General features: G+C 34.6%; 2 protein-coding genes across 3 annotated transcripts in view; both read left to right on the forward strand.

The window, feature by feature from the left end:
• LOC128983524 (interferon-inducible double-stranded RNA-dependent protein kinase activator A homolog) overlaps positions 1-1717 on the forward strand; it is an 87752-nt gene extending 86035 nt beyond the window's left edge. For both annotated transcript variants that reach the window (XM_054402826.1, XM_054402825.1), the window contains exon 4: positions 1495-1717. In XM_054402826.1, the coding sequence (XP_054258801.1) occupies positions 1495-1562 (68 nt within the window). In that variant the 3' untranslated portion in view covers positions 1563-1717. The remainder of the gene's footprint in view (positions 1-1494) is intronic.
• A 13613-nt stretch (positions 1718-15330) lies between these two features.
• On the forward strand, positions 15331-16263 carry LOC128997839 (uncharacterized protein K02A2.6-like). The gene has a single exon (XM_054423591.1). The coding sequence runs from the start codon at positions 15331-15333 to the stop codon at positions 16261-16263; it is 933 nt and encodes a 310-aa protein (XP_054279566.1).
• Positions 16264-23753: the final 7490 nt, after the last annotated feature.

Consider the following 23753-nt stretch of genomic DNA (forward strand, 5'->3'; position numbering starts at 1 on the left):
TAAACAATTAGAAAGTCCGATTTTTACCCAATAAAACCCTGTTCCCATGGTCTGATCATGCTGGTTCGCGAACTCATTCAAGTTTATTCCGCCCGTCACCTTGAAGCCAAATTTCATGAAAATTGGATAAAGATTACTCAAATTACAGTAGACTATAGATAAATATGTATTTGGTGAGCCAATAAATAAATTTAAATTATCAAGATTTTTGAATTATGAAGTGTTTGATTTATCAGAAAAAAATAAACCATTTGAATTACAGAGAGTTCCACTGTACAACTTCTGACTTGACTTCACTACTTTCTACTGCCGCTATCACTTCATTTTTCCCCAAATGTAAAGGGATTTGCATTTATGATTAGGTTCCATGACAAAACAACAAAGTATTTAGCTTCGGCCACAGTTCTGCACAACATAAGGCTTCAACGAAACAGAACTTAGCGAACTACAAAACTAAGATAAAAAACACGTCCACTGTGCATGACGAGTAATCTCGTCACTACCGACGCGCTACTAGTATACTCACTCGTCAAAGCACCATTTACAAACTATTGTCCCAATGGGAGGTTAGCCACTGCCGTGAGACGTTGTTTCCGTTGCTGCTTATTGTTCCAGTGTTATACTTCAATCTGGTAGAATTCGTTTTCAGATCGGAATATTTTATCTGTGGTAGGAATTGTTAAACATTTATTATAGTGTGGAGTTTAGGCTTGGATCTAATGACATGCAATAGAATAACGATAATGAATGTACTGTAAGCATTGTGGAAGGAACCTAACATAAAAATTGTGCTTGACCGCAAACACTGTCAACCAGACGATACCTACCTCCTGCTCTATCTAAACATAAAACGTGCAAAACTACAGTGGAACCGAATGTATAGTTGTCTGTTATAACATGAAGGGAGTCCTGACTTTGAATTATAGAATGTTTTGCTGACGGAAATTTGAATTACTGCATGACTTTGAATTATAGAGTGTTTTGACGGCGAAACTTCAAATTACTGCGTGTTCCAAATTAGCCTGCCTTTTATTTGGACTTTAAAATACTGAGTGTATCAAAATACACGGTAAAAATTTGAAATATTGAGAGATACTCTACGGACTGAGCTTTTATTTGGAATTATCGAAAGTTTCCATTTATTGAGTGTTTGAATTAGCAAGAGTGGACTGCATTACCTTCTTGTTCACAGGATATATATACACCGTTTGGACGTATACATAGAGGCCTACATATCTACAATATTGAACAAATAATGTTTTTGCCCACTAGGGACAATTGATCAAATATACCAGTCCCGGCTCTAGGTCTTAGCTACTTCACATCAAAATGAAAAAGTATATCGGTCCTGGGTCTAGGTCTTACCGTGCCACCTCTATAGTTACTTCCCCATAGAGAAATCCTCTGAAAGTAATTTCTTGTAATTTACTTGTAAGCATACACTATATTTTATACAGTGCTACTTTAATAACTTGATCATTTTTATTGTTACAGGGGAAACAAGAAAACCTAAAACAAGCGAGTATTTGGAAAAATGGAATTTGGGGAACAAGGCTTCCTAGTAAATAAATCCCTATATTAAATAATATAACATTTTTGCATATTTTGTATCATAGCCTAATGCCTTCAGTCCTCATTGATAGGCTTATAAATTGTTGAAATTAATTGTTTGTTATCTATATTATTAATACGCTACATGAAACTTTTGTTTTTTTAAGGCTTTTTGTTTTAAGATTTAACCCCGCATTATGTACCAAAATATTCATCTAGGTGTGTAGATTTGCAAACTGACCTTACATTAAAAAAAAGTCCCTTGGGCTCTGCCCCAGTGGCTTTTAAAGTTCCCATGTTATCCTTATGAAGAACATATTTGTTTACATTATGATCAGCTGGATAATTTAATTGCTGTTAATAATTTAGTTGCAATTTAAGGAAACGTGTGCTACAAACATTGGCCTTCCAGCTTGTGTAAGGGTAGCTGCTATAGGTGATTCAGATGCATCTGTTTCTACAGTAAATGGAATATTCTCTTCAACTGCAGACATACTGGAGTTTGCTATTCCTTCTTTTAATGTCTTAAAAGCCAATATTTCGTCACAGCCTACTGGGAATGATATGACTGTAGTAAGACATTGAACCTTCTCTGAGAATTTAGGAATCCACTTTGAGTAATAGGACAACATGCCAAGAGCTCTTTTGAGGCTCGCATTATGAGTTGGAACGGGGAAATTCAAGAAATTTGGCAAGCGGTCAGGATCAGGATGAATGGACATGTTTTCTACAATATATCCCAGAACTGGAATGCTGGTCAACGAAAACTTCAGATGCGTCAGCAGCTTTGTCTGTGGGTACTCGTTGCCATCTCATACCATGTCAACAATAATACAGTGGCCAATATTTGATGAAACATGGCTTGTTGATGCCATCGATATTTCATGCTTTGTTGGGTATTTAGAAATATTGAATCTTTTCACAGTAGCTTCAGATATAAAACTGTCGGAACTCCCAGTAACAATGAGTGCATCTACTGGTTTGCCATTTGACATCAGTGACACTGTAGCTTTTGAAATACATTTTTGTGAGGCAGCAGCAGCACAAAAGTGTACACTAGTTGTAGAAAAAGTGTGATAGTGATTGTGGTGTTATTAATTAACCACCGTATAAAAATACTGTTCCAAAAATGTTCATTTTGATTAATTAGATAGTTTCTTCACGTGGTGTCAGGTTGAAAGAAATATGGGAAGCCGAAATAAAAGAACATCTAAAAGAAATTGGAAGAAGGGAGATTACCTACAAAAGGAATTTGATCTTGAATCAAGTGAAGATGAGTCCAAGCCTAGAAATCAGGTTTGTTCAAAGAACGGTGTAAGAGATAAAACCTCAACTGAAGCTTCGAGGGTTACTACAGTTTCAGGTATGCAGACTCAAATTTCTCCACCAGAAGCTTTTGATTTTCAAAATCCTGCCTTATGGCCTCGTTGGATGAAAAGGTTTGAGAGGTACAGGATTGCTTCAGAGCTTTGCTTCAAGCCTGACAGTCAACAAATTAGTATGCTCTTGTATACTCTAGGTGACAAAGGTGAGGATCTTTTCCGTACTTTTGGTATTTTTGCTGAGAATAATCTTCAGTATGAAGAAGTTGTTAAAAGTTTCAGTGATTTCTTAGAAGTCAAATGTAACATTGTATATGAACGTGCCAATTTTCTTAAGAGAAGACAAGGGGCCGATGAAACAGTAGATTCTTTTATAAATGACCTTCATAAATTAGCTGAAACGTGTGAATTTGGAAATTTAAAGGAAGAGCTGTTACGTGATTTGATTGTAATTGGAGTCAATAATCCAAAACTTTCAGAGACTACAAATGGACGATTCACTAACTTTAAGGAAGGCTATCAACAAAGCTCGGAAATCCGAGTCTATTTTGAAACAGCAAAATGTAGTAAGAGATTGAGTAGGCGACATATCAAATTCAATTAGTCAAGATGAGGTAGTAGGAGCCGTTAGCAGTAAAGTAGGCTCTTTCAGAAACAAGTTGAGATGCAACAGATGTAACCTATATCATAAGTATAGGGAGTGCCCAGCACATAAAGTTGAGTGTTTTAGATGTGGTGAGAAGGGACATTTTGCTAAGTGTTGTATAAAACAAGGACAGAAAACAATACGGGAAGTTGAGGACAACAACGGAAATGACACTTCAAATTTTTGTTTGGGTGAAATTCAGGTAATGAAGTACAGCAAAGAATGTCCTGTAGTTGAAATAGAAATCAATGAACATAAAGTTTGGTTTAAAATGGATACAGGGGCCGATGTATCAGTCATTGGAGAACATCAGGCTCGATCCCTCGGTCTCCAATTACAAGGTTGTGATCGTGTATTGTATGGACCAGGCAAAAATAGGCTCAACATTCTGGGAGTAGCTAAGGTTCTTCTTAAATATAATGACCGAGTACTATCAGAAGATTTGTACGTGCTAGGTAAACAAAATTCTTCGTTGCTAAGCCGAAATGCACTACTTAGTTTAGGTCTGATAACCTTTAATGTCAATTTAATTGATAAAGAGGAAGTTGAACAGTTATGCCCAAAGGTGTTCAATGGGATGGGCAGTCTAAACAGTACATACAAGATTAAACTACAAGAAAACGCTCAACCTTATGCAGTAATGTCCCCCAGAAGAGTGGCTGTATCTCTATACAAACCAGTAAGAGAAGAGCTAGATAAAATGATAAAAGAAGGTGTAATTGAAGCCATATCAGAACCAACAGAATGGTGTTCACCCATTGTAGTAGTGCCTCGTGTAGATGGTAGAATAAGACTATGTGTAGATTACACAAAACTGAATACTTACGTGCAAAGAGAACATTTACAACTACCATCAGTAGAAGAATCCTTGGCTAAGATTGAAGGAGGTAAATATTTCAGTAAATTGGACTCAGCTAATGGATTTTGGCAAATACCTCTTGATGAAAGTTCATACAAGTTAACAACTTTCATTACTCCATTCGGAAGGTATTATTTCAAAAGGCTACCATTTGGAATTTGTTCTGGCCCAGAGGTATTCCAAAAGAGGATAAGTCAGATATTAGCAGACATTCCAGGAGTGATTAACCAGGCTGACGACATATTGGTTGTAGGGAATACAGAAGAGGAACACGATACTAGATTAAAGCTTTTGATTGAAAGATTGACAGAACACACAGTGACTCTTAATAAAAACAAGTGTTTATTTGGTCTCACAAGTGTAACATTCCTTGGGCATTTAATTACTCAAGATGGTATAAGCCCAGATCCAGAAAAGATTAAGGCAATTTCTTCTATGAAGGAGCCAACTTGTGTTTCAGAGCTGAGACAGTTTTTAGGAATGGTGAATCAACTAATGAAATTTGTACCAAACCTAGTAGAAATGAAGGACGCGTTGCAGAAAGTCAACAGTCCCGGAAGGTCAAATAATTTAAACCTGTGCCGCTAGGTCAAAAACTACAATGTTTGCAGTGTCTGTAGATCAAAAATCCCAGAAAGTCAAATAGTACAGTCCGGGCTAAAAGTTTAGTCTATTTTAAAGCAATTGACTTATTGGGAATTTGACTTAATGCAACAGCAGTTTTAATATAACGAAATAAGATAAAATATAAGTTCAGTTTCGCTGAGTCAACAGTGCCGGAAGGTCAAAAGTATAATCTGTTAAAAACAACGATAGTCCTCTCGACGCATGTCTTCAATAATTTCGTGTTTTGGTGTTCTTAAAGTTGTGCTAAAATTTTGAAATTTGGCACAGAGCTTCTTGGTTAGTCCTACTCGATGACTATTTTGTTGGAACTTTAAACTATTTACCGATCTAATTAATAAAAAATGATTTGTATGGTGAAATAGTTTTAAATCGTGATTTCTAACATGAAAAAGTTAGCATGCGAGATTTTTTTTTGTTTTTGGGTTAGAGAGGTTTTGTCTGTGGCAAAGTTGTAGCCAAAAGTGTAATGCGTAAAATATATTTTTTTGAATTTTTTACAATCAGTGGTTCAGTAGATAACTTGGGTTGAAGAGGACGGCAAATGTAGCATTTCGCAACGCATGGAAAGAACTACATCGTACGATGCGACTGCTGAGTGGACTTTTAATTTATCTAATTTAATTTATCTAAGGACAAGAAAAAGGTGAATATACAGATCACCAGTACATTCATATTATTTATAAAACATCTTTCTTTATTACCAGCTAACATTTTTCACTTATAAGAATACATCATAAACAGGGTGTTAAAATAAGCGGGGAGATACTTTACCTAGTAATTCCTTGGGTCAAAATAAACAGAAAATCAAGGATAACATTTTTTCCAAAATAATTTCGTTAACCAGATATCCGCCATTTTGTATTTTTTACATACAAATATTTATCTTTGCACTTTTCCAACCGATGTTTATCAAACTTGGTATGTATGTTAAGGTAGGAGAGACCCATGTTATAAACAAAGATTCATCTCGATTCACCCTAAAATTTCAAAATTTAACACTTAACTACAATATAATATACTCTACTACACCACAATATTTACGTATCACCATAAATCTTTAACAAAATAAAACTATCATTTTTAAAAACCAAAGTAAATCAATATAATATTTCTTTTTTGAAAAATATATTTAAAAAACAGGCGATGGTAAAATAACGACAGGCGAGTTTCGATCTGGGTGTTTCAGGTTTGAATCTAGGAGGATTTAACATTAATTAACATTAATGTTTAATCCTCCTAGGTTTGAACTGATTGAGAGGAATACATGAAACCGAAGGGGGGAGGTAGCAACAAGTGCACTAGTATTTACTAGTGTCCAATTACAATTTGATGGATTTAACCAAAACCTTTTCTATTTCACTTATTTTCAGCTGTTAAATTTCAAACGATACGTTTTAGCGACATCATTAACGTTATTATCATCATCCTCGTTTGAGTTTGGGTTTGCAGCAATGTATTTTTATGAATAAAACCTTTAATTTGATACCAAACTTGACCTCTGCTGCTATTAATTGACTGTATGCACTATTAATTAACAGCTGTGTCTAAGGATTATGTCGGCCTTAGTCACAAACAGGACAACAAGATCGCTCCACTCATCCCACACTCATCTCCATTCATACTTGGCTTAAAATGCATACATTTTGTATGGTCGCCATTTCAAAGCAACATGGCTACATTATCAATGACAAACGTGGAAAACCTTATACGAGTGTGAGTAAGTCCGAAAACAACTCTAAAAAACAATAAGCAATAAATTGCAAGAACCGTTGCTTATATCATTGGGTATACACGTATGTACTGACGTGTATACTCAATGCTTATATCGAACGAATGTACATCGTGAGAATTTCCATTAGTTGTTCCATTTAGTTGTGTGTCCATTAGTATAATAGTTTAGTTGACTCTTTTAAAGTCAGCGGAAATTGTGACTGTTATTACCCTTGAAATAATGTTTGTGTAGTACTTTGCAATCCTACCAATGCTTATAGAATCATACGATTACAATATTCTGGCTAGAATATGTCGCATAGAGTGGTGACTACTGTATCTTTTTGGTTTGCTTGTAAAACAGGATCAACAGAGATTTTCCATCGACTTAAACAATACGATAGGTACTCTCAAACTGTTCATTGCTATAACAAACTATCACACAGTTTGATGAATATTTGTGTGTAAACCACATACAGTACACCTGTAGTCTATCTATTTTTCCTTTTATTTTCCAAGACTTTATAGAAAATCACGCATTACGTGATCAGTGAAGAAAGGTGTCAACCTTGTTTTATAGGTAAAGAAGAACACTGCTTCATGTCAGAGCATTCAGTTATCTTTCAGTTATCATTCAGTTTACCAAATATTTGGTGAGAATTGTAAATGCTAGTCGACCTGTACCTACCCTTCTAGACCTGTACGTAAAAAGAAATGTACTGTACACTGTTTAAGCTCGTCAATTGTACTCTGGATGAATGGGCAAGAGATAAGAGGGGCCCAATCAGCTGTTTGATAACGGTATTCGTGCGGTTTACTATTTGAGTTTCCTCGTTCATAATTCTACTATAGGCTTTATTTCTGCATAATACAACCGACTTGCTTGCCCGTAAAATATTTGGGATTGAAACTGTTTAATAGTAATAGTATTCATTAACGTATTATTATTAAATTTCTTGTTGTCCTATTATTCAACAGCGACTCGAAAACCCTTGTTTCTCTGTAGTACAGCAATATTGTTACGCACAAGTATTAAGATTGTTTAATTCTGACATTGCATTATTATATTTTAATTTGAGCCTAATTACGACGGTCTACGTACACGTTATTAGTGATATAGTAACATTGTTTATTATCATATTGTTGTATTACACGAAAGACATTAATTTACGACGATCCTTCGGCTTACATATTATTGGATCATTTGTTTACGTATCACGATTGTAAACGTTGATTGTTGGGGTATAATTTTAGCGATTTAAATATTATACAGAGCACCTACGGTTAGGAACAAACTCCTACAACAGTTTTATTGTTATTTAACATACTAATCAACAATAACGTTTGCCGCCAATTGTATTAAATCTAATATGGGTCCTTGGAACCTATTTTTGTTAGTTTGGATGTACTATCTCTTCCCGATGGTGTAAGTGCTGACTGAGCCAGAAGACAGGCAAAAAACAGCCTTGCAAGAACAACGACTCATCCGTGCCTACCACGACCACTCCCGCCGTTATCACCGTGACACTGGCGTACTACACCCAAGGCAATAGTTTTAGCATAGATTTATCATTAACTTTAGATACTGCAAGTAGAGATTTCATTTAAGAGAAACAGATAAAGCATTGACTTTGGATACTACAAGTAGTCATCCCATTTATGAGAAACAATTATACAATTGACTTAGTGGACTTGTAGGAGACATCTCAATTACGTGAACTATATTTAGCATTGACTTTGCAAAAGTATTGGATTACAGTACTATGATAGCTCCGCTCAAAATTGCAAGCAGACAACTGCATTGTACACCTAGTACATATTAGTACACGCAAAATAATGCAAGGGACCTTGAAAGAAATATTGGCAATGAATTTTTCATAATGGCAGAAAATAATTACAGTACAAAGCACTGTGGTGCATAATCAACACAGTAAATCAATGAAAAAAGAAAAAAGTTCAAAATCTACACATTTCTTTCTACATCTATTATTTCTTACTTTACAAAATCACCGAAACCACGCTCTCCTCGTGTAAGTATAGATATATTGTGGGAACTACATCTGCCCTAGGTTGAATTAGCATAATAGCGCAAGTTTAAATGAGAACAATTGTATGACTAAAACTAGTAAAAATAATTGATTTGGTAACTGATGACGTTGTTTAGACCTATCAGGAAACTACACTCCTTTACCACGTAAATATCTAACATAGTTTGTACCTCTGTGATTTCGTCTAATCATATTCAGTGATTCATTATTTACATAGTTTGACTTTTTCGTAGGCCTGGTTGTAATATAGCTTATGTCTGGTTTTTCATAGGTTGGTTATACAGTAGTACTTGCACATATTCGCGCCTTTTTTAATCCCGCGCTTTTATCGAGTGCGTTGACATTGACTAGTTATTCCAACTATTGTCATCAGTTTCTTGTTCTGTAACACACATTCTAATCCTGATGTATCCCTCACTACATTTCCGCCTTGAACTGCATTATTTGACGAGCGTCTGGTTTAAATACATTAATCGATTTACAAGCTACATTATGAAATATTCATAATGTACCTTGCAAATCGATTAATAGATAGTCTACTAACTAATTTACTCCCTACAAATAATTAGGTAATACATTATTTAATACAGTGATATCAATGACAAATGTATATGATACTTTTACTAATACAATATTCTTAAATTTATTACACCTATTTGCAAATGTTTCAGCTACCTTGTCCACAGTAACATTTACATTCGTGTAGTTCTTGACAGAAGACTTTAATACAAAACTAGATGTATGTCTCTTGGACTTGACATAATTTCAAAAAGAAGTGATATTGTATACAACTCACAACAAAAATCAAATAGTTAGTATACGCTGTCCTAATTGTTATTTTTACTTCCGATTTTATAGTTGTAAACAAGGCAATAATGGTGGTTGGAAAACTTAAGTTTTTCGCATACTTGTCTTAATTTACAGATTCGGTTGCATCCTTTGTTAACCAAAAAGGATATTTACATTTATTGACAAAATAAAACTTAGACTGATCGATGATTATAAATTCGATGACAACTGCATTTGCATCACCATACTTATGCAAATAGGTCCAAAATAAATCTCTCATAGACAATATAACTTATAAAGACCGGCCTCTGCAGTAATATGGTTTACCGTACTTATTAATTGCGTACTTATTAATTTACCTTACTTATTAAAAAATAGAAAAGTGCCGATAATTACCAATTTGTGGGTAAACCAAAGTAATCCAACCTAGCTTACTCTAACCTAACCTAACCTAACCCATGCTTAGATCAGCAAAGTGCCGAAAATTACCGATTTTGGGTAAACCCAGCTTAGGTTAGGGCTGAGGAGCTCAGCTAAAGGTTATTTTAGGGAGTCCTTGGAGGCTAGTGGCCATTTTGGATAATTTCAAACAGCTGCTGAAGAGCGATTTATCGTCCAAAAATATTTTTTCAAACACCAAAGTGATTATAATTTAACATCGAGTATAGTGTGAGATTAGAAATGTTCTTTGTAGTTTTTTATTGTTCTCCAGTGGAGTCAATGAAAGCTAACAGCCATCTTGGATTTGTCCCCCATAAGAGCGATGTTAATTACGTTAATTTCAGACAGCAGCTGGAGATTTATTTACAGTCCAAAAGTATTTTTTCAAACATCAGAGTGATTGTAATTTAAATATCTAGTATATTGTTAAATTATAAATTGTCTTTGTAGTTCTTACATTGTTTTATGAGTTACAACGTCTAGGCTCCAAGGACTCTTTTACACTCTTTTATTGACACTTACCAGTCAAATGTGGCGATATTAATGATTTATAACGCTTTTAACGATTTTCAAACGTGTTTTTCGTGGTGAAATATGTGTTTGCTGAAAAAGTGCAAGAGGAAAAGAAGTTTGAAATGACTCGAATAATAAAAAATAGGCTTCCATTAAAAGAAAAAAAGATTTTTCAAGCGCTTATAATCGCCGATTTCTAAAGCTTTTCTCGATTTCCAAACGTGATTTTCAGGGTGAAATAGTCGTTTCCCCCTAAAGTGCCAAAGGGAAATAGCATAATTTTGGTAGATAAGGTAAAAAATGCGATAAAACATAAGTAGTGCAAGTTCAGTATTGCCTCCTGGATTTCACCAATCACGTATTCAGACCCTAATTCCAAAATTTAGTTAACCTTGCGCTGAATTTTGAGATAAATATTGCAAACCCACAACGGACCTTTCCAGTTCTTGCTTATCTTTACCGCATATCTCTCTTATCTCCAAGACTACAGACTGCGCAATGAAGGAGGGTCTCGTGCCTATGCCTAATCTGACGAAGAATGAGCAAGAGCAATCGTACATTTGTTTTTTTAATTGTGGTGTAAAACTTTTTAATTTATGTTTAGATGTTATTTAATTTCTTGTTATGTGAGTTTGAATTTAGTATGGTAGCCATTTCAGATGAAAGTATTAAAGTAATTTGAGATGTTAAGATTATGAAGAAATGTCATTTCTTTAACAGAAATACTAAGATAACTTCTCAAAATGACTTCTAAATTGTTATTTATTTTGCTAATGCAAACAAGCATCTGTTTAGTAAATATAATTAAATTATTTCGTTTATTACGATTGTGTTAGTGTATATTACTATCGATATATCGAACTATTGACAAGAATGCCACATTTAGCTACCCCATTCAGTTTTTCATATTTAAAAATCATATCTTACAAACAGAACTTTCCAAATTAAACATCAAAATTATTTAACTGACCTTTACCCTATAGAATCAGGAATCCCCAAAGGAAGCGTACTTGAACCATACTTGTATATTCCCTTTACATCGGACCTACCAGAAATTGTAAATACTATCGTTGCCACATTTGCGGATGATATGACCATTTTATCTGTCCACGACAAACCGGTTCAAACTACAGCAAATTTACAGTTAAACTTGGATGAAATTTCACATTGGTTTAAAACATGGAGGTTCAAAATTAGTGAAAATAAATCAGAAAACATTACTTTTACCCTAAATCTGGCTACATGTCCTCCAGTATCCATGAACAATATTTACCACCCTAAAGTAACAGAAATAAAATACTTGGGCATGCACTTAGATGCAAAGCTTAATTGGAAGGCACATATCTGGACTAAAAGACAATATCTAAATTTTAAAATAACTAAGCTTAATTGTCTTCTTGGATCTAAATCAAAACTTAGTACACAAAATAATGTTACTTTGCAGAAAAGTTATAAAACCAATTTGGACTTATGGGATCCAACTTTGGGGATCATCAAGTACATCAAACATTGAAATTTTTCAACGATACCAATCAAAATTGCTACGTAAAATTGTCAACGCACCTTGGTTTGTTACTAACAGAACACTTCATAATAATCTTAGAATTTGAAAAGTCAAAGAAGAAATTACAAAATCTAGTGAAAAAAGATAATCAAATTGGAAAATCATTCAAAATCGTCTTATACAAAACAACTTTTGCAAAACTTATGACAGCTAGCCTGATCATACTACTGGAACGAATTACACGCGGTTGGTACCAAATGAAAGATATTTTCCTGTAGATGTGATGAATCCCTTTATAAATTAAAATAGGCTCAAAAATAAACACAAGAAACGAATTTAAAATTTTAAAAATAACTTGGGCCGTATGGGTTGCCATGTAGGTAACGAAATAACAACTAAATGTAAACAGAAAATAAAACCAAATAGAAGAAATTCCATTTACATGTCTTATTTATAGCATAGGGTAAATATAGATAAGTTGGAAAAATACATACTTTTGGTCAAGTTTCCGACCACAAGGCGAGCTCTCATCTTGCACTAAATTTATTGGACAATCACAACACCATTTACGACATTTAAACCTCCCATTCAGATTCGGCTGTGTTATCAAAATTATCTTTGTCAGCTAGTGTTGAGAGTGGTAAATCACTATACTTTTAACGTTGTATTATTGTTAATGTATTTGCTTATTTTTCTACTTTTGAAACAGACTGTAAATTAAATAAAGTTGAAACCCGATTAAGCTACAACCCATTTAATAGTATATTTCGTACCTAGGGCCAAAAATAAGGTTTTGCCGGCTCGAGATAGTTCGACTTCGTCTCGATCGAGAGCTGCAAAACCATTTCGGTCCGTGGTACGAACGCTATTTTGCACCACACTATACCCTATTGCCACTATTCACCTCTATAAAAATGCACACTGATGGTTAGCACAACTACAACTTTAAGGTTATGTGAAGAAATAATTCGAGGCATCAGCAAAAATAAAAATAAATTGTTGCTAGGCAACGGTGACAATAAAATAATTCTATGGATACTGATTGTGTATTTAATATGCATTCATGTTTTAAGTAAGTAAGCGGGCAGCTAATTTTGCGGCCCTAGGGACCAGCGACCACAGAATTAAAATTAAAATTTTAATTCTGTGGTCGCTGCTAGGGACCTGCTCGGTCCCCGAATAACGATGACAGCTAAAAACCTAATAATTCTATAGAATAACAAGCTGTACCCGCTGGCTTTGCCCCGTTAAACTAATTAATTTTCAAGATTAGCTCGTTCGCATGGCTCAATCAAGTCCTGGTTGAAGTTCGTTCGCTACGCTCTCTCACCTTTAGGTTGGAGCTCGTTCGCTGAGCTCACTTGCCTTGGGGTTAACTCGCCTCCAGGTTGAAGTTCGTTCGAAACGCTCACTCAGCTTTTGGTTGCAAATTAGCTGTTGTCATAAATTGTTAAATTGACACAGCTGTTATGATTCATTAATTCCTTTTAAATATGAAAAATCATAAGGTTAAGATGGGAAACTCCAGAGCCACTGGGGCGGAGCCCGAATGCCCGATCATAATAAAAACTACTTAGTTTTCCTATTTAATGTCCAAAGAATCGGTGTATCGAATTTCAGCCTCCTAGGTAAATGGGAAGTGGGAGAATTAGTGATGATGCGTGAGTGAGAGTGAGTGTGTCAGTGAGGGCTTTGCCTTTTATAAGTATACATAGCACATTCAACCAGCTGTTAGTTAAAACAAATTATATTGGACTAAAACAAATCGATGATTACAAAGAATACTTTAAAAAATAATTTGAACATCCTACTACTGTATTTTACTATGCACATTTAATTAAACTGCCATCCTCGTACCGAAGAATTAAATGTATCAATGGTCAGCATTACACATACATAGTATAAATAAGTCAACCATAAGTATGTATTTGAATTTTCTTCCAAATGCTGAATTTGTGTCACAAATACTGAATGTTACAGCTGTTATGTTAAGCAAATTATAATGTACTAAAAGCTAGCTAGAAGCATTGACTTATTGGAGAAGGTTAGCATCGGCTGCTAGACTTTTTAAAAACTAAAACTTAATTTATAAAAAACTGGGACATTAATTTTAAATTATGGCTTTGAAATTATCTAGTTCTCAAAATGGTCTTTCTTTCAACACAAAACTAATGAAAATCCATCGACTGGTTGATTCAGAATCGTGAAAAAACCCCATTTACGTTATAATAATATATATGATAGTTTGGACAGGTTTCAACCCTTCCGTGGCGTAATACATTACACAGTTTATATGTAGACTACATTATAACTCATAAAATAGTTCTACAATTAAATGGATCTCCTTTTACAAACGTATATAATAACCAGAAATGTTCAGATCGTCCTTGCGTGTATTTTATGCCACAAATTTTGACGAAAGGCTTTTCATTACATAAACTATACCTATTTACAGTGTTGACCAAACAGTTGGCAAGAAGCATTAATAAATAAGCTATGTACCAAATATGATAATTTTAGCTCTATTCTAATTATGACAAAACACGAAGTAACTAAAAGTGAGTTTTGTTGGTGTAGTAAGCGTTGCAGGAGGTCTACTTTACACTGAATCGACGTTCACTTTTATTGCTTTTGATCTTCCGACACTTTTGACTCAGCGAAACTGAACTTGTATTTTACCGTATTTCGTTATATTAATCCTGCTGTTGCATTAGGTCAAATTCCCAATAAGTCAATTGCTTTAACATAGACTAAACTTTTAGCCCGGACTGTACTATTTGACTTTCTGGGATTTTTGATCTACAGACACTGCAAACATTGTAGTTTTTGACCTAGCGGCACAGGTATAAATTATTTGATCTTCCGGGACTGTTGACTTTCAGCAACATTCCCGAAATGAAAGCACCTTTACGCTATCTATTGAAAAACAAAGTTTGTGGGTATGGGGGGAATCCCAGGACAAGGCATTCAAATTGTTAAAAGATGCAGTGACAAAATCCCCAGTGTTGGCTCCTTACAAAAGTAATGCTGAGACTAGAATTACTGCAGATGCATCTTCATATGGTATTGGGGCGGTAATGGAGCAGCTGCACGGTGAGGTGTGGAGACCAGTAGCATATGCATCCAGAAGTTTGACTGATGTTGAAACACGCTATGCGCAAATAGAAAAGGAAGTATGAGGTGTGACTTGGGCATGTGAAAAGGTTTCAATGTATATTTTGGGAAAGCAATTTCAAGTGTACACAGACCACAAACCATTAGTAGAAATTCTAGGGTCAAAGCCTATTTCAGAGCTTTCGTCTAGGCTTCAAAGATTTAGAATGAGGCTTTTAGTCTTCGATTATAAGACAACTTATCTACCTGGGAAAGAAAACTTCACGGCAGATTGTTTATCTCGAAGTCCTGGAAACATCAAAGAAGACTTCGTCAAAGACAGAATCTATGAACTGACTGTAGACGATGCACTATTCATCAGGAGCATTGTAGAAACTTTCCCGTGTTCAGATAAACGGCTAGAAGAAATTAAACAAGCTCAAGGTAATGATCCCGAGAGTCGAGAAATCTTGTCGTCAATTTTGGAGAATAATTGGCGTAAGAACTCAATATTTTGGAAATTTAGAGATGAACTTGTTTTGGAAGATGGTTTGATAGTAAAAGGAAGACGAATGTTCATACCTAGAAGCTTACGGAAAGAAATTTTAAGCAAAATTCACGAAGGCCATTTAGGTATAGTGAAATGTCGTTCAAGAGCAAAAGAATCCGTCTGGTGGCCGGGCTGTTCGAGAGATGTCAAGTCTGAAGTAGAAAACTGTCTTGTGTGTCTTGAACACCGTCAAGTGAACAAAGAGCCTTTGATGCCCACAGAACTACCAAAAGGTCCTTGGGTTTATCTTTCCGCAGATCTATTTATTTGTAATAGAAAGTGGTTCTTGGTGGTTCAAGACTATTATTCAAGATTTATTGAATTAGTTGAACTCAGTGTTCTGTCCTCCAATTTGGTTGTAGGAAAGTTAAAGAACATTTTTGCAAGACATGGAAATCCATACAAGATTCGGACTGATGGCGGAACTCAATTCACATCACAAGAGTTCAAGGATTTTGCAAAAGAGTATGGGTTTGAAGCAACTACAACCAGTCCGTACTTTCCTCAGGCAAACGGTGGTGCTGAAAACGCAGTGTCAATAGCTAAAAGAATATTGTTGAAAAATAAAGATCAAAATCTAGGGTTATTAGTTTCCGCACAACGAAGTTAGAATCGGGACTGTCTCCAGCAGAGCTGCTTTATGGGAGAAAATTGAGGTCAAATCTTCCATCATTGAAAGATTTTGAAAAGGTCAATACTAATGATTTGATTGGGTTTCAACAAAACGACAAACGCATAAAAGAGAGAATGAAGAGGAATTTTGACAACAGGAGACGAGCTAGTGAACTAAAACCTCTGGAAGAAGGGGATAAGGTCTGGATTATAGACCTGAAATGTAAAGGAGAAATCTTATCAAAATCAGATATTTATCCCCGATCATATTTTGTAACACTAAATAATGGAAGACGGCTTAGAAGAAATCGATGGCATCTAACACTATTGCCATTAGAAGAAAGAATACATATTGATCAGCCTAATATAATCCCTCGTGTACCTGATCAACTAAACCACGACTCTTATCGAAGAAGTCAGAGAATCCTAAGAAGACCAAAACGATATGATTAAAAGAAGATGTGTGACAAAGAGAGATGTGGTGTTATTAATTAACCATATGTTTTATATTCAAAAGACCAGATGAACTGATTATTTATTGTTATTTTGTACCTTTTGTTTTGAGATGAGTTGTTGAAATTACTAGATAAAATACTGTTCCAAAAATGTTCATTTTGATTAATTAGATAGTTTCTTCACAGTGATTAATATTTAATTTTTTTCATTAGTTTGCTAAGATATTGATTAAAAAATTATTTTCCATTGTCAGATTGAATGTTTTTAACCCCCTTTGGTAGAATGGTTTTAATGGCTTCTGTAACCACTAACCCTGTTTTATTTTTTAGTGGAGCAGCATAAGCTTTTTTAGAAAATGTATCTATTAACGTTAAAATATATTTATTGCCAGAATTTTCTCTAGCATAGTTTTGCATATATAGATGTTAGAGATATTCATATGAACAGCTGATAATTATTTTAAAACTTTTATAAAGTACAAGCTGCTATACCGGTGCTTTGCAACGGGAAGAAAATGTGACCTAGAGAGCTATTAAAGTAATTCTGATACGTGTTTTAAAATACGGCAACTCTATGACTTAGTTTGAAAATATAAACTGATTTAAAAGTGTAAACCTACTAACTTTCAACCCCTACTTTTTATGTTAATATATCCAAAAGAATATGACAACATACCTTAGCGTAGCAATAACATAAATTGCTTCATATTGATGCTTCAAGAACAACATGTTTTACCATAATCTATTCTTCAACTTTAGTCAAGCTTCCTTACATGTAGCTTACTATATAAATTACAAAATGAAACTTTGATCAATACTTTACAAAACGTAATACAACATTTCTTTAAAACCAAACACAACCCTCCTAAATCTACATATAGCGCGACAAACATCTTTTTCGAGTAAATAAACAAACACCACTTCATTGTACTGACCAGCTGTTTCATTAACTGAATTAAATTAAATCATGTAAACTTTGGAAGCATGCCAGGCGTAGCCCTTTGGAAATCAGGCTGTGGGGCAGAGCCCTTAGGAAGTTCGTCCATATAAACACTTTTCGGCAAATCTACACACTCTAAGCTTCATTTTTATTTTTTATGTGCCATATGCCTATATTTTATTTGGTAAATGGCCTTAACCGTTTACATAAAATTTCATTGTATCACTTTAATAATATAATAGATTTTTTCAGGAATAACGAATGATTTGAACTACTTACTATTTAAAATTACTTAGAGCAGTGATATTCCCCGATACTTTCCATTGAAAAATGCAGTGTACCGATGGTACACTGGTAAAGCAGGGGCAGCTCGTCATTTTGAACAGTTTAATACTACTTATCAAAACTTATGAAACCTAGAAACTTTAAACGTAGTACTGGTTTGTTTTATGTTTTGATACACTAAAACAAATAAAACAATCGGGAAAATCACTCTACGTATGTTAAACAAGCAATTAAAAAGTGATATGTAGGCCTAAATTTAGGATAAATTATTTTTTCAATATTTGGTTTGCATTGTGCTATTTCTAACAAACCTAAACTGTTTGATTACATTTTTACTTCTATAATAAGGGCTCAATTGAAAGGGGAAAGTGTTACCACTTGGTGGTTTTTTGTTAGATTGAATATTGTTTAAGGTGTTGGTGTTAGTTCGACATGGTACATTTAACTTACAATTTTTTTTTAATCATAAGCAAATACTTCCAATGGAGTAACCTCTATAATTATGTAGATATAGCCTACTACACTTAGCAATGTTGTCAATATGTTCAGCGAAAACCCAAAATGAACCGAAGTATAGTTGACCAATTAATTGATTGTAGTGCTTGGACACATGCTAATGGAAATAACTCAGCCAAGTGATATTTCTTTAGTACTAAAATAATTGTTAACACCTATTTACACAAAAACTGTTGCAGCAAACATAAGTACTTGTTAAACTAATGCTCTTTAAATATGGAATAAATATGTTTAAGGAGATATTATGGTGTAAATCCACTTAGGCAAATGGAAATTCGCTTAGTCTGCAGTTTTATGCGGCTGGGGTATTTTTATATGTCGGTGATTCAAGTTACTTAGGCCTACGGTTTTCAATGACTTGAGATGACAAGGTCGTGCAAATAGCACCAATACGTGGCAATGAAAAGTGTTATTAGTATCATTTGTTTTACTACATATAGTGCAGTAGAAATAGTGTTTAACTATAATATAATAGTGGTGGAACTAATTGCAACATAAATTATTCCAGTTAGAAATGGTAGGTAATACACTCATAAAAAACATACTAAAAATATACATTTGTACTGTTACGCCAAATATGGTTTTTTGGCAGCCATTAAAAAAGTGTAAAATTTTAAATTATTGTTAAAAAATCTGGCTTGGTATCAAATTATAGAACATTTCATGCTGGAAAAGAATATAATGGTTGAATTTAAAATATACTGTTAACAGTGATGCACTACGGGCGAAAAAAGGTGCGTTTAAAAACGTGGCATTTCAAAAGTTTTTTTATTTATAAGTTATTTTATACGTTTAATTTTTTTTTTTCATTTTCGACCTTAAAACGTTTTACTTAAAACGTAAAATTTCCCAATTTCTCTCTAGACATTTTTAAAGAGCTTAAAAAACAAATAGTTAAGTATGTCAAAGGGTTTTTGTACGATTATTGGTAACGGGGAAAATTCAAAAAATTGAAAATTTAAAATCCTCATGTTATTCTTATGGAGAATATGGTAAAAAGTTGTAGTTTCCTTGTTTATGGATATATTTTGATAAAACTTTGCAGATTTATTTATTTTATACTAAACAATTAATATTTTACTAAAAACACACTTAATTAGTTTCCTTGTAGCAGCAAACCTTGGTACTCGTTTCGTTAAACCTAATGTTATTTATTTAATAGACTAGCAACAGAGGCCATTGTGGTTAATTACAACGGTCTCTAGTAAAATAATGGTTATGAAATCCATACACCACTTTTGCTCACTAATATTTGGTACAGATTAAGCTCTTAACATTAAAATCACACACTTAACACGTTCGCTACTGAGCGTCGCATATATGCGACGCCGCGGTCATTGCCACAGACCGAGGTATACATTTGAATCTTTTACCTTTTACCTTTTACCTTTTACCTTTTACCTCTTCTTTCTTCACCACAATCCTCAGATCGGGGAGTCGTCAAAATTTCTCCTTCTTCATCTTCTTGGCAGCCTTTCAGCTAGCCCAGTGTAGGTGTGTATAAGTGTGTTCTTGTATGTATTCCTTTGTTGAGTAATATGGTTTGTTTATAAGGTAGTTTTTTAGTGTCTTTACAAATGTGGTATGATTTGAAATGTTTTTAATTTTTTCTGGCAAAAGATTTATGTATTTAGATCCTGTGTATGTTGGGGTGTTGCTGAATTTTTTTTTTTTTTGTTTAGTCTGTGTTGTGGCAGGTTTATATTGTTTTTGTGTCTGGTGTTGTGATTATGATAATGTGACCGGAGTGTTGGATTGGATTTTTTTGCTAGGAGAATGGTTTCTAGGATGTATTGTGAGAAAACGGTGGGGATTTTGAGCTGGATGAATAGGGGTCTACAATGTTCCAGATAGTGTGTCCTGCATATCGTCCGTAGTACTTTCTTTTGTAGGATAAGTAGTTTGTCCATATTGTTTGCAGATGATGATCCCCATGTTGCAATTCCGTAACTCAGGTGAGAAGCAAAAAGCGAGAAGTAGGCTATTCTGGAGGTTTCTTCGTCGGTTATGGTGCGAATTCGTTTGATGCCATAGTGTGCAGAGGCCAGTTTTTTACACAGATGTTCGATGTGTTGCTGCCAGGATAAATTTTTATCAACAATTATTCCCAGGAATTTAGTTGTTTCTTGCGTTGTGATACTGATGTTGGTCCAGTCGCTTTGATCTTCTAGGTTGTTGCTTGGTTTGAAATTAATGTGTGTAGTTTTACTGGTATTAAGTTTTAGATTTAGGTTGTTGCATATTGTTGTTGCTTGTTCTACTGCTGTGGTTATGAGTTGTTGGTTATTTTTATTTCTATCTGTAGGTATTATTATGGTGGTATCATCTGCAAATAGAATACATTTGAATTCTTTTGATAATTTTTCCGGTACATCATTAATATATATCAGGAAGAAAAGTGGGCCAAGTATGGAGCCTTGAGGAATGCCTTTTGTATTCTGTTTAAGTGGTGATTTGGTTGTTATAATTATGTTGTTCACTTGCTGATCGGTTTCAACATATTGGTACCTATGGTCAAGATAGTTTTTTATTAGTGCCAATGCTTCTCCTTCAATATGTACTTTTTTTAGCTTTTGTAGAAGTATATCCCAATCCAATGAGTCGAACGCTTTTTGAAGGTCTAAGAAAAGTCCCGATGCATTTTTTCTGTCTTCCCAAATACTTGTTATGTCTTCGCAGAGTTCTGCAATTGCGGTATTTGTTCCTCGTTTCTTCCGGAAGCCATGTTGACAGTTTGTGAGTAGGTTGTTTGTTTCTAGGTGATTAATGATTTGGTCGTATATTTCTCTTTCTAATAGTTTGGATATTGTTGGTAAGTTGGATATGGGCCTATAATTTCCAGGATTTTCTTTGTCTCCTTTTTTAAATTTTGGGTAAATCTTAGATATTTTTAAGTTTTTAGGTATTTGATTTTTGTTGAGTGAGGTGTTGATTATATGGAGTAAAGGTTCCGTTACTTCTTCTCTGCAGTACCTAAGCAGCTTTCCCGTGATTTCATCGTAGCCCGCAGCATTGTTGGACTTGATATGGGTAAAAAGTTTCTTTAGTTTATCTTCTGATATGCATTTAAATTTTGAAAGAGATGGTGTATTGGTTGTGTTTTCGATTTGTTCAATATCTGTAGTGCAGTTTACTTTGTTATGATTTAGTTCTTCTATTGGGTTTATAAAGAAATCATTTAAAATACTTGTAACTTCAGTTGGGTTTGTGATTTTCCTGTTGTCATGTAGTAGGGTTATGTTGGTTTGGTTTCTAACAGTCTTCACCCTTTCTGCGTTTATGGTTCTCCATATTTCCTTGGTTTTGTTGTCTGATTTTTCAATTTTATTTATTGTATGTTTTGTGCGCTGTGATCTAATGAGTTGGTCGTATTCTTTTTTTATCTTATAATAATTTTCTTTATCTTGAGTACAGCCACTCTGTTCATATCTGTTCTGCGCAGATTGCAGTTGTTTTCTTTTTGAGATAGTGTCTTCGTTCCAGAATATGGTGTTTTTCCTGTATTGTATTTTTCTGACGGTCTTGGGGATAGCTTGGTCAAGGTTAATTAGCAGGGTTTTTAGGAATTCATTGTATTTGTTGTCAATTTGGTTTTGGGTATAAACGGGTGTCCAGTCGATCTGTTTTAGTAGGTTCTTCATTTCCTCCAGATTATGGTCGGTGTATTTTCTACTACTTTTGTACAGGGGGCCTTGAATTGATATTTTATCTAATATATCGCATACAATTGTGTGGTGATCTGATATTGGGTTTTTGAGAGCTGAAACTTTTATTCTATTTTGTTCTAAATTTGTATAGCAGCCGTCTATGCTGGTGGATGTTGTAGCTGTGGTTCTTGTTTGCGGTATGTTGTAAATATAGCATCCATGTTCACTGAGGAGGTTCGAAAGATCAATTATTTCTGGATTTTGAGTTTTAGTTATATCAAGATTTGTATCCCCTATGATTAGTATGTTTGTTTTCCTTTTTATGAGCTGCTGCAATGAGTAATCAAGTTTTTCCAGAAAGTCTGCGGTTTTTGTGCTAGGTGATCTGTAGGTTGTCAGAAGTAGGATGTTGTCTGTCTTTAGTTTAATGTTAATTACTATTGTTTCAAATAGACATTCTTCAGGCTTGCTTAATCCATTAAGTTTGATTTCATTTATTTGAGTTTGTATTTTTGTGTCTAAAAAAATTGCGATTCCGCCCCATAAATGGATTTTCCGGCAGAAGTAGGTATTTAAAATATAGCCTTCAATGTGAGTTTGCAGTAGATTTTCTTCCTTTAGTCCATGTTCAGATAATATCAATATGTGGGGTTTGAGTTTTTGAATTTCAATTTGTAATTTATCTAATTTGTTTTGTAGGCCTCTCTGTATATTTAGGTGGAGTATTCTAAGTGGTTGGGCTTGGTTGTTTTTAGGGGATTGGCTTTTTGCTAGTTCGTTGGAGGGTTTGAGGCTGTTTCGGAGTTTGGGGTCGTTTGGTTCCCATTGCTTGACTTTGGCGTTGAGCTTTTGTTTGTAGTAAGGCCTAGAGCCTGGATAATTTGGTTAGCTTGTATTTCAGATCCCTCTTGGTTTAGGTGAACTCCATCCCAGCTCAGGTGGGTGTCATTAAGAATTTTAGTGTTGTTAATGAAGTGGATTTTAAGCTGTGAACACATAAACTCTAGGGCTTTGTTTGTTTCCTCGATGAATACTTTGCGGCAGTCATCTCTATAAGGGATAGATCCTATGTACCATTCTGTTTCTGGGAACCGTTTTTGGTTGAATTCTATTGTTAGCCATAGTGGCCGCATGACATGGTTTGGGGTTTTAGACCGGTTAATGTTATTTGAACCTATCTGTATCACCACTTTCTTTGGAAGTTTGTTTTGATTTCTTAGGAAATTACTTGCATCCTGTATTTTTGCTCCACTCATTACAATTAGATTGGATTCAGGGAAGGCTTTAGGGTCTTGTTTATGAAGAAGGTTTGTTGTATGTCGCATTAGGGAGTCGCCAATAATGAGAGGAGATTCTTTTTCATCAGTTTTTGGTGCTGTAGGCTTTTTAATTTGGGCTGTAGTATTCGGTGAGTTCTGTAAGGCAGTGGAGTACTGTTTTTTCGGTGGGTTTTTTGTTTTAGGGGTGCTTTTAGTATTAGGCTTTGGAGAGGTCAGGGTGCTTTCAAGATCTGGATTTAGCTTACTGTCTTTGGTAAGGTCTAGGATTATACTTTCAAGCCTATCAAGCCTATCTCTTACACACAGACCGGCTGTCACTTGGATAACAGTACACACAGACCACGGGCGAAAACTGTAAAACAGTG

Source organism: Macrosteles quadrilineatus, unplaced genomic scaffold (assembly GCF_028750875.1).
Source record: "Macrosteles quadrilineatus isolate MER2022 unplaced genomic scaffold, UCM_ALF_1.0 Scaffold_1__1_contigs__length_201487025, whole genome shotgun sequence".
Lineage (NCBI taxonomy): Eukaryota > Metazoa > Arthropoda > Insecta > Hemiptera > Cicadellidae > Macrosteles > Macrosteles quadrilineatus.